Raw genomic sequence first — 13,133 nt, 5'->3', positions numbered from 1 at the left:
TGTCAATGTGATGAATACGAACCATCATTTCTTTGTATGTGTTGTAGTTCTTGTGTGGATACAGCTTCAAAAAAAATGGATTTAACTAAAGAAAAACTCTTGGAAATTTATAGAAATCAAAAGAAAAAGATTAAATTTTTGGCCGAATGTCAATGTCAGGAATACGACGAATACCATTTTCTTTGTTTGTGTTGTAGTTATTGTGTGGATACAGTAAAAGAATTTTACATTTCAATAGTAAAAGCTTCTAACAAACTTGGTTTATCGACGGATTTATTAAACAAAACTTTTCATATTCATAAATACGAAATACGTGATTTAGCTAAATGTAATTGTGATTTTGAACAATTGTGTCATGATTGTGATTTTAAAAAATTTTTGGTTTATCGATTGATTCGTTAATGTAACTATTTTTTACAAATTCTTTATTTTTTTTTAGATTACATAATAAAAAATGCAACTAACAGAAAATGATTTGGATTTTTTGATGGAAAAAATATACCAATTCAATCAAGCTCACCCAGCTACTTTGGAAGATATTCGAATGCATGCGATTACTTCAAAACAAATTTTATGTCATGATTGTCGATGGGATTGCTATTCCAAGTGGAATGAATTTTTCAATGAAGAAATGAAAAGAATACCTCATATATTGATTTTGATGGTCTTTCAATATATTAAAATACATTATCATGTTTATTCGAATTTAAATTTTGAATCTTTTTATGATTTTTTTAAATTAAAATGTAAAGAAGCTGTTTTAAATCATGTAAAAGAAAAATGTGTAGAAATTGAAAATTGTAAACATTATTTAAACAAATGTGAAGAGTGTGATGAGTATAGATATTCTGATGGAGAGAGTTGTTCATTTATATATTGTGAAAAATGTTTTAATTCTGAATATTAATTTTTTTTTAGATGAATAAAATAAGAGAAAACCATAATACAAAAATGTTCAAGATGTTGATCAAATAAAACCAATTACCTGAAGACGAAATGATGGTTGCAAAGTTTTTGGTTAATGAACCAGATGATTTATATTGTAAAGTGGAAAGAATTGTCGATCAGAACATTATATATATGATGTTTTTTATAAAATATGCTGAAATATATTTATATTCAAAATAAAAAAAAATTTTTTTTTTTAGATGAATAATATAAATGAAAATAAAAAAATGTTGGAGAAGATTATAAATATAAATTCTTTGTTGAAAGAAAATCGCGAAACTTTAACTGACGAGGAGAAAGAAAATTGCAAAACTTTAACTGACGAGGAAATGGCATCTTTGAAATTTTTGTTAGATGAAAACGATAGTGACTTTTTATTTAAAATACGAACGAATTTAAATGTTAAACTGATTTTGTTATTCTTTTTTATCAAATATACTTATATGTATTTTTTCAGTAAATAAAAAAAATATTTTTTTTTCAGCAAATAATAAAAAAATGTTATCTTTGCAACAACAAAAAGCACTTCAATGGCTTGATGAAGGAAAGAATTTTTTTATTACTGGTGGCGCTGGATGTGGTAAAAGTTATATTGTCAACCAAATTGCTCAAAGTGAACAAATTTATAAAACAATACATATTAATGCGAGTACAGGAAAAGCATCTTATTTAATCAATGGTGTCACCATACATGCTTTTGCTGGTATAGAAACTGGTGTTAAAAGTGTTGATTATTATAAACGACATATGCAACCAGACATTAAAAAAACATGGTTGGAAACTGATGTTTCAATTATTGATGAAATTTCAATGATTAACGCTTCAACATTTGATTTATTACATTCAATAGCTTGTGAAATTAGACAATGTTACGATGAATTATTTGGTGGTGTACAAGTGATTGCTAGTGGTGATTTTTTTCAGTTGCCACCTGTTTCAGGACAATTTGTTTTTAAATCACAAATATGGCAACACTACATGACAGAAGTGTTGGTTTTAACTCAATGCTTTAGACAAAAAGACGATGAACAATTTTTTGGAGCTTTAAATGAAATACGCTTTGGTCAAGTTTCAGACAAAACTATTGATTATTTTATGACACGTTGTTTTGAAAAAGATGAAAATTTAAACTCTAAATATACAAGATTATTTTTTAGAAACATCGAAGTGGATGTTTATAACATTCAAAATATGGAAACTATCAAACAAGAAGGGTATTGGTTTTATGCTAAAGATGTTATTAAAAATCGAAACATTCCATGCTCGTTTCAAATTCCGGCAGCTGTTTATCTTAAAATAGGTGCTATTGTGATGCTTGTAAGAAATATTAATGTGGAAGAAGGTTTGTGCAATAGTACTATTGGTACCGTTATTTTAATAGAAAGTAATGCAGTTTGGGTGATGATGAATAAAAAAGAAGTCAAAATTGAATGTGTCAAAGAAGAAATTTTAGATTGCTCTCATGCTGTCGTAGGCTCAAGATTTGGTTTGCCTTTAAAATTAGCATTTTCTTTTACGGTTGATAAAGCACAAGGAAGTACCATTAATAAAGCCGTTGTTCAATTTAATTCAAAGGCTTTTATTAATAGTCTTTATTATGTTTCTTTATCACGAGTTTGTAATATTAACGATATATTTTTAATTATTATTAATAAATTTGATTTACGAACACTATTTAAAAGTATTACTGTTGATTCTGATGTTTTGGAATTTTATAAAAAATACATGTAAATTTTTTTTTAGATTAAAAAAAATGAAATTTGAATATCAAACTGAGGAAACTCGTTTTAGTAATAACAGTATATACACGGAACATTTTTTTTACATTAAAGATCATTATAAAGATGAAGATATTGTAGAAGAATCACAACTTTATTCTGAAACTCAAAGTCCTGATGAAATTGTTCATCATGTTGAACAAAAAACAATGGAAGGATTTGAAACACAAATGAAAAACAGAATTCTTTTTGGTGACTTGTTTCAAAATTTCTTATTGGGTTATAATATTGTTACTTTGTGTTGCAAGTCTATTGAAAATGGTTATTGTAAAATAATGAAACGTTGTTACAATTCACCTGTTTATTTTATTAAACCTTTAGAAGGACCAACAAATTTACGTTTTATTCAAGATGCCAATGTGCGAGCTGTTTTTAATGTTTTAGAAAACGACAGCGGATGGAAGATAATACGATTATGTAATATTAAAATTAAAACTTTATCCAATTTAACAGAAAGATCCATGATGAAATTACGAGATTTTGAATTGTCTGGTTTTAAAAGAAAAATGCTCATGACAGATGAAGAGAATGAAAAAAAGAAAAAACGCAACAAAACCTATTATGAAAAAAATAAAAAAATATTAAATCAACAAAAAAAAAGCAATTGAAAGAAATGCAATAAAACATTACGAAAAAAATCAACAAAAGAGGAAAGAAAGAGACGAATGATTTGGCGAATGGTATAGACCTCATTCTTTAACACAATGGGAAAAAACACTAAAAAGTAGTGTTTATACTATTCTGTCTTATCAACAAAAAAAGAAAATGTTTTTAGATTATAGTATTTTGTTTGAACCAGGGTTATGTTTTTATTCTGCTTTTCTCGTCTCTTTGTTGATTCGTCAATGGAATGTGAGCACCATTGAAGAATGGAATATAAAAGTGTTGGAAAAAAACACTACAGATTTATATTCTGAAGATTATATTTTACAACTTCTTTTTGAAGATCAAGAAGAGCAAAATATTCTAGCATGGAATGACGTTTTACAACAATTAAAAGAAAAATCTAAAAATATGACATTTCAAACTTTGATTGGTTTGTGTCATTGTTTTGCTTACAAAAATACTTTTGATCGTATTAACATTAAAATTTTTGCCGTTAACAAAAAAAACACCAAAATTCGTTTGTTGCATTCTAAATTAAAATCACAATATAAAAGTTCTCTTGCAGAAATGTTAAAAGTAGTTTACGAAAGCGCAAATATTACCAAAGACGATCAAGATTCTCAAAAAGTATTTATTAACGATGAAGAAAGAAATAAAGCCAATGAACGGAAAAAAACAATCAACACGATCAAAATTTGTATTTTTCAAAAAAACAATTCTTTTCACGCTATAAGTATGTTGAATGAAAAATTTTCTACAAAGTATTTTTGTTCTAACAACTCACGTGTTTTGTCACAGTGTTCAGATTGTGGACAAAAATTTACTAAGAAACACAAATGCGAAGGTTAATATAAACCGGACAAATTTACATACGGTAATTGCATTAGTCACTATCGACCACAAAATTCGTTCATGTGTACAAGTAGAAACTTGTTTCCTTTTTTAATGACATTTGATTGTGAAACGAGTATTACAAAGTCTGAAGAAAATGCTACTTCCAAAGTCAAACCTTTATCTGAGTTGAATTATTATTGTCATTCCATTGTGATTCAATGCATTCATGAAAAATTAGCAAGAGAATGTTTTGGTTTGGACGAACAAGGTCAAGTCATTATTATTATAATTTTTTATTATAAAAATACGGTTGAAAGTTTAGAAAGAAATCCTTTAACCTGTCTACCTGACTATTTTCAACCAGGAGTTTCTTTACTTCACAAGACACACAGACGTATCTTGTGGGAAAAGCTAAATTGTGAAAATAATGAAAAATTAAAAATGGAATTGAGAGTTTACGATATCATTGCTTTATTAGATACTTTGGTTCGATTTACTTATGAAATATGTTTACCGCGTTTTGAAAATTTAAATATATCAAGTGAAGAAAGAGATTAATATGGCAAGAAGAAAATCCTTGTTGTTCTATTTGTAGAACTCCCGTAGATAAAATACGTCAATCTGATGTTTAAAAAAATAAATTTTCTCACATGACTCTTCAAGAAATTGAAAGATTAAATCATAATGAGTTTCGCATTTATAACGACAAACGAATTCAAGTTGTGAACATGGTGTTTCAAAGAGTAGGACGTTTAGAATTGTTTATGTTACCTTGTCACGTTCAAAATTCTTTAATCGACAACGATGCTGAAAAAATAAAACAAGATTTATTTCGAGTCTCCACTTTGTATTACATTTGTTGTAGATGGTGGGAAAAATTTCAATACCTACCTGCCATTAACGGATTATTGAGTGATTATGTGAGAATCACCACTGCTGAACTTGTAGATTATATGAAACAGTTGTCTTTGCTTATCATGACCGAACACCAATTTGAAAACTATTTTAATCAAGAAGATATAGAGTTGTTAGAAGATCCCTACTTTTTAATCAAAATCTTTCGCAAATGTATTAACGAAAGTGGTGAACAATATACAGATAACCTTCATTTTTTGTTTCTAATGAGAAAACTCAAGCAAGCTGTCTACGAATTATGGTATCACACTATGTTGGTTGCTTTTAATAATCAATTTAAAACCCAATTTAGTCTAACTGATTTTATTCAAGATGAAAAAAATCGAGAAAAAGTTTTAAATAAATGCCAATTTTTTCTTAACGCTTTTGAAGATTATCTTGTTATTGATCACGATCATTTTTCAGGACAAGTGTACGGACTAGCTCACGATTATTGCAACAAAAATTTAGGTAGATAGAGTCAGCATTTGTCTTTTCCTATATTTGCTCACAATGCTTCTTTTGATAATCGCATTATGATTGTTAAAGGTTTAAAAAAAATGTTGGATATTCCATTATACGGTCATTTGGCAGAATCTGAAACTACACCTTTTAACGCTTTTATAAAATACAGCAACATGGAAGATGTTTTTGTTATATCTAAAAATGTGAGCAAAGTCAATATTATCTGCATCGGTAAACATATTAAAATTGTAGATAGTTTGAAAATTTTAAACTGTTCTTTAGAACAAGCCAGTAGTATGTTGTCACAAAAAGCTCAACATCAAATTGTCAACACCATGTTGCATTATTTACGACCTTTTCATCCCGAAGTAAATGATTTAGCAGACAATCTAGAGTTTAAAAACTGTTTTATTAAAAAAACATTATTTCCTTACTCGCAAATAACAGACAAACTCTTAAACATTGAATATAAAACATTTCCACCTATTGAATTATTTGCTCAAAACGATTTAATGAAGTCTAAAAACTTACAAGAAGAAAATAAAAAATTGAAAGAAGCTTATGAAGGTGTTAAAAAATTGTAGAACTTTTTAAATTTAAAAACTTTAAAATCCTTATTGCTTATCTATACTGTGCTCGATACGGTCGTATTAGGTTCTGTTATGATTGACTTTGACGAAAGAACATTTGAATTTACAAAATTTCATATTCTAAATCATGTTAGCATTTTTAGTTATACCAGCAAACTCAGTTCTACCATCAGTTTAATTCCTGTCCAATATCCTGCGACCAAAGAACATCAAAAAATGATTAAAAAGAGTATTCGAGGCGGTATGTCCACCAACGGTACGCAAAAATTTGCCATTGATACAGATTACTTTGAACCTAAAATAAAAGAACTCAAATTAAACAGCGAATTGAGAGGATGTTTAATTTTTATGGACGAAAATGGACAATACGGAGGAGCTCAATTAAAACCTTTACCTTTTCACATGAAATATTCTTTTGATTTGGAATGTATTACTTTAGACGATGTGATTCGAAAATATCATCGCGTTAATTTAAACGTTTTCTCGACTAGTGCTTTAGTGCATTGTCAAATTACTATGAAACCAGAGTATCGAGATCAAGGGTTTTTCACCCATGGTAGAAAAAGAAATTTTATCCTTTCAAGATTATTCTTCCACTGAAATTGTATCCAAACGTTATCTCAAAAACAATGGAACCTACGGTATTGAAAAAGACAAAACTATTAAATTGGTCATGAAATTAAGTTCGCATGAGACTTGTGAATTTTTAGACACTTTAATATGGTTGACTACGTGCTGTGGATGCGTTGTTGAAAAAATTTACAAAGTGCTTCCTCTATGGCGTTATCCTTTAGCTCAAAAAATGGTAAAACGGAATATGGAAAAAAGAAAAGAAGCTATTAAAAAGGGTGACAAGGTAGTGGATGCTTCTTGCAAATTGCAAATTAACGGTCATTACGGTACCTTGAGTCAACAAATTGCACAAAAACTAAATACTACTTTCATGAACCACGAAGAAAAAGCATTTCAAAATAGTATTGAAAATTTTCAAAACATTCGTCGTGTTTTAATTCAATAAGGTCAAACCGATGAAAATATTAAAATGTCATTCCCTTTCCAGTTTCAAAATTTATTATATAACGGTTCCTTATTTATCGGTGTTGAACCTGAAAGATATAAATTGGACGTTTTTGAAAAAAAAGTATGTTTAGATGAATACGAGACGAGTGATTTTAGTTATAACGATTATTTTAAAGAAACTTAGTTTGGTTTGATGACAGATGTTAAAACCAAAAGTATTTTATTTCACGATCAAGACAATCATCATGAAATGAAAGACGCCTTTGAACTTTTAAAATCAAAAGATCATATAAATGCTCTCATTTTAACAACCAGCGAAAAATGCAAACTCGTGAACACCTCTTTACGTATTGTAGCTTTACAAATTTTATCTTATGTCAAACTCAACGTAGGACGTTTTAGTTGGGAATTGGGACAAGTATTAAGAAATCATGAAGCTGAAAAACATTTGGTAGTAACAGATACTGATTCTGGTTGTTTTTTCATTACGCAAAAGAAACACAAAATACTTTCTACAACGTTTTGCGAAAAGGTAGAAGAATGGATTTATTTTTCAAACTTTGGCAATCGTTGGATGGATTATTCCAATTATAAAACGACTCATCCTTTTTATTCCACTCTATACGCCAAAGAAACGGATCATTTTCAAAACGAAATACCTCCTCCTTATTACATTGCACAAGCTTTTGCTATAGAACCTAAATGTTATAGCGTTAATAGCGTCAACGGAGACGAAGAAAAAAATTATTATAAAAATAGAGCTAAAGGAGTACCCAATTCTAAACTTTTATTTTCAAATTATGTCAACGGATTCGATACCTTTGCTGCCAAAAGATTGTGTAAACAAGTTCCTTTTTCAGTGATAAAAGAAAATCAACCTATCGAACAAAATAGAATGAGTGTCAATTACAAACAAGTAAAAATACAAATGCACACTATTGATTTTTTAAAAAGATTTATACAAAAAATTATGTTTTTGATGACGGAGTCATGACCGAAATTCGTGATCATTATCTTTTGCAACCGATACGAGAAGCCAATTTAAAAGTGTTACCCGATATAGAAAAATTTTGTAGCGATGAACACATTCAAAATTTACTTAAAATTGAAAAAAATATTATAAAACAATCAGAACGTTATCAAACAATGGCCACGTTTAATCGAAAAGTTTTGATCCCTTTGTTATACGATCTTAAAAAGAATATAAATTTGTAAATTTTTTTTTATGAATAAAAAAATGGAGTTTTATTTTTTAGAACAAAAATTAACAGCGCAACAACTTGAAAACAAATTAAAAGAAATTGGTTTTAAAAATTTTTATTTAGTAGAAAATACAGAAAACGAAATTTATTATTTTAAAAAAAAACGATTTTATACTTCGCGTTTGATTCTTATTACTCTAAAAGGACGAGATTTAATTCCTGAAGAATTTTTAAGTTGTTGTGTTGTTTGTTTGATTGATTATTTACGTTTTGCGTGTCACGTGGGATGTTATAAAGAATATTGTGTTCATTGTGAAAATTATAATAGAGTTCATTATAATTGTACTTGTCCTTTAGAAAATAAAAAAGATGGATAATATAGTATTAACAGAAGTGGCAAAACGACTAAATCGAGATTGGAAAACGTGTGGAAGATATTTGATAGTAAGTGAACAGGAACTGGATCTTATCGATGCAAATTACAGATATATTGAAGAAAAAGCTTTTGAAATGTTAAAAATATGGAATCGTAATGGCACTAAAGAACAATTACTTTACACAATGAACAACATACCAAGAAAGGACATTAAAAAAATTATTTTGAACCGTATTTTGTAAAATTTTTTTTTAATAAAAAAAAGGATAAAAATTAAAAAAAATGTTTTTTTTTATTCGTAGTTAAAAATGGAAGAAAAAGAAAAAAAACCTCTTGAACAAAAAATAGAGACTGGAGAACAACCTATTGAAAAACCTTTAGAAAAAAAAGATGGTAGATCTATTACCGAAATATTAAACGAAAAAGGTTTTCATGATTTCTATTTAAAAGGAACATCAAAAGAAACTGAACTCAAAGACGAAGAAACCCATTCGCAAGTAAAATTTAATATTTTTAAACCTACTCAAGATGTCTATCCAGAAAATACAATTACTACAGGTCCTACAAACAGCGGAAAATCAACTATGGCTAGAGATTTATTACATTGTGGATAATTTCCTGATGCCGAAATGTTATTTGTGATACAAATGAGAGAACTAGCAATTGTCAACACAAAACATGGAAAAATATTATCGAGTCTTCAAAAAATAATTTATAAGCGTATCAAATTATAACAGTTACCAGTACAGAAAAATTAGATTCGGCAATACAGAGAGCTATTGGTTTTTCCAAAGATAAATACGGTATTCAGAATAGCGATCACCGATTATTAAAAACAATACTTTTATTTGATGACATTAGCGCTTTTTGTTTAAAAAGTCAACAATACACTAACGCGTGTTCTAGCGGTTTTCATCACGGAGTAGGTACCATTACCGTTTTTCATTCCGTACCTTCTAAAGCCAGTCCATGTTGGAACAATTTAGTGTCTCATTACAAATGTATCATTTCTTTTGATAACAACAGCGAAACTGAAAAAATATTTAAAAAATATTTTCCTTCGACCAGCAAAATGCATCATCACGTTATCAGCGATTTGTTAAATAAAGAAACTTCTAATCAACACGGACATTTGGCTTTGTTTAAAAGAAACTCTTCCACTGCACGCTTAAGAACTCAGATTACGAGTAAAGAACAAAAAGTATTTATTCCAGTAGACGCTCAAGGTAAATTGGACTTTGATTATAAAGACATGAGCGTGAACAAAAAAATTGTTAGTTTTCAATCTTTTCCCTACGTAAAAGCGCCTAATCTAAAAAATCATTATTATCTCAAATCGCATCACAACAACTATAATCAAGAGAAGGAGAATAAACCCAGCGAAGAAGATAAATTGCATATAAATAAGGAAAAAGAAAATCCGATAAAAAAAATAAAATGGAGTGAAAGCGAGAGAGCAACACAGCTACTCGAAGAAATTAAAAGACAAAAACGATATGGATTGTGCGAATCTTCAGACGAATCTACAGACGAATCTTCAGACAGTGGACCCGGCTCTGATTCTACATGATTGGGAAAGCGAAGAATTTTTACGAATTTTACAAAACGATTACGAATGTTGCAATCCTTCTAACAAAGCGAGTAAACGTCAAGCCATGAGACAAAAGTTGGCTGTTCGAGGGCAAATTTTTATTCCCAAAATGAATAGAAGAAAAGACATTGACGAAAACGAAATTAAAATACGGATGAAAGAAATTTTGACGCGTTTTAACGCTGTAAAAATGTTAAAATGCGAACTTTTATAGGATCACGAACAACAACAAATAAAAAACGCTTTACAAGAATACGTTTGTATAGAAATTAAACTTTTTGTCAAAGAATATTTGTATCCGTATCCAAAATTTAACGAAAACGGAAAGGTCATCATGAAAAAAGAAAAAATGAAAGATAAAAATCAAGCTATATTAGACTTTGTTTATCACAATTACGACGTTTTAAAAGAATATTTTAACTATACTCGTTTTAAACTTTATCACGAAATTATAAATTATTATGCTAATAAATTATTCTCATTCGACACTATACAGCCTACAAAAACTGTAATCGATTTATTAAGACAGCAGTTTGACGTTAATTATTGTCAAAAAGAATTGTATTTTCAAAATAATTTGTATTTTTATGAAACATGAATAGATATAGACCTTATACGAGTCTCTTTTATTAAATTTACGTAAAGTATTAGCCAAAAATGTCTACAACATGGATGTTTTTAACAAAAAATTATTACAAATCAACGAACAAGAAAACGAACAAGGTAACCTAGAATCTGGAGAAACAAACACATCCAATGTCTCCGAGCTTATTCAGAGATACGATTTGCCTTCTTCTCTCAATTATGCCGATCCCATCAATCTCGACAATCAAATTGCTGGTGAAATAAGCTTTCAACAAAGTTTAAATGCTTTATTACCTCTAGACACTATGCTCGATAGTGATATAGCTATATAGCTACAAGTTTAATCAGTGATCAAGAAAAATGGAAAACCTATCTCAACGTAGGAGGTGATGCTTACGCTTTTAAATCCATTTAAATCTGAATAAACAAAGCGATTTTAATGATCAAATCGATCAAAGAAATATAAGCGAATCTTTAAGAATCATGAGAAATTTAAAAAGATTTCCTATACAAGATAACTCTCTTACCGCTACTCCACCAACCTCTATTCAATCTACATTAAACACTTTACCGCGTTCTACTACTTTAAATACTATTCCATCGGCTAATAAAAAAATTTACATTTTGACACCTCTTAATAAATTTTTAATTTTTCACGAAACAGCTAATGCAAGTGAAATTCTAGAACAGCTTTATCGAAACAAATCTGTAAAAAAAATTCCCAACTTGGCTAAACAGCTGGTGAACATGTGTAAAAATCAAGTCAATTATCGATTTGGATCGCATCAAATTTCTTTACGCGTTTACAAAACGAGAAACGAAAAAGCCACTCTAAGCAATTTAAAAATTTATATTTTATATCTAGCCAAATTTAAATTCGTTTAAATTCGCTTTTAATGTCTTATAAAAAATGTTTTGAAATGGATTCTAATAATATTGTAAATTTTGCCAACGCTTTAAAACATGTTACCCATTTTAAAAAAAGAAAATTATTCACTCATCCTTTAACAAAGTCTTCCTTATTAGAAATTCCTACACCCAAAATAGAACCACGAACACGAGCATCCGATCCTTATTTAGGTCCGATAGAAACTAAAAAAGAAGAAGAACCTATTGAAACAACTGCATCTACTGAACCTGAAACTGATACCACATTATTAGGAGCTACTGCTTTACCTGAATCAGTTAGCACTTCTTTACCTGATAAAGCTAGTGCTTCAACTGAGACTAGTGAAACTCCAATAATAACCACAAAAGCTCGTTTAGAACTAAGAAGAAAACCAATAGAAACAAGATCGAGGAAAAAAGCGCTCTAACAAATTATTTTGTTAGAGCGCTTGTAGAAGATCAACTGACCAAATTATCGAGTCGTTTGTTTGCTTTGACTGACGTACCCAAAAATAAAAAAGTTTTATTACAATTGGATACTTTAAAAAAAAATCCAACCGGTTTAAAGTTTTATGATCAACTCAAAGCGCTTTTAGAAAATTCCATCTATGCCAAATGGAACGGACTCATTACCGCTTGGTCACACGTTACTTTGCTTTTTAAAAAAACAACCGATGTCAACGTTAAAAAACAAGCTTCTCGCAAACCTTATGTTTACGAAACACATCAATACTCGTACGATAGACCTCGACAATATTTTCAGTCTGATTTGGCCGACATGAACAGTTTTAATTTAAATTTTGCTTCTCATCGACCCGAATTTTGTTTAGTTGTGGTAGATAGAGTATCTAAAAATGTCTGTTTGAGAGTCACCAGTAAAAAAACAGCGGACAAAGTGCTGAGCAGTTTTAAACATATTTTTGAAAACATTAAAAGAGACGATAAAACTTTTATCTACTTGCAAACGGATCAAGGTGGAGAATTTTTTAACAACAAAATGGAAGAATGGTGTTATGAACAAAACATTGTTCATTTTAGTTCTAAAAATTATGGAAAAGCTTACTTGGCCGAATCAACCATAGGACGTTTAAAACAACTTTATCAAAAATTAAAAAAACAAGGTGAACTTCAAACAAAGAATTGGAGTTTTTATATCGAGGCCATGGAACAAAAACTCATTGAAAAAGAACGAGTCACAAGTGGAATCGCTCCTGATGAGTTGGATGCTGACGACGCCAAAGGTAAAGCTCTTCGTTTAGTCGATCAATACCGAGACGACAAAAGAAGAGGCCATTTTTTTTCTTTCAACATGTTACATCGAGTAGAAAAAGAATAAAAAAACGAAAAATCAAAAAT

The 13,133-nt window shown here is 29.2% G+C and overlaps 1 protein-coding gene across 1 annotated transcript; it reads left to right on the top strand.

The window, feature by feature from the left end:
- The first annotated feature begins 996 nt into the window (after window positions 1–996).
- Window positions 997–2,679, top strand: LOC136089917 (ATP-dependent DNA helicase PIF1-like). The gene is made up of 3 exons (XM_065816016.1): window positions 997–1,047; window positions 1,149–1,314; window positions 1,433–2,679. Exons 1-3 carry the CDS (start codon window positions 997–999, stop codon window positions 2,677–2,679), a joined length of 1,464 nt encoding a protein of 487 aa, XP_065672088.1.
- Window positions 2,680–13,133: the final 10,454 nt, after the last annotated feature.

The sequence above is a fragment of the Hydra vulgaris genome, chromosome 13 (genome assembly GCF_038396675.1).
Source record: "Hydra vulgaris chromosome 13, alternate assembly HydraT2T_AEP".
Taxonomy (NCBI): Eukaryota; Metazoa; Cnidaria; class Hydrozoa; order Anthoathecata; family Hydridae; genus Hydra; species Hydra vulgaris.
This window is presented reverse-complemented; position numbering and strand designations above follow the sequence as displayed.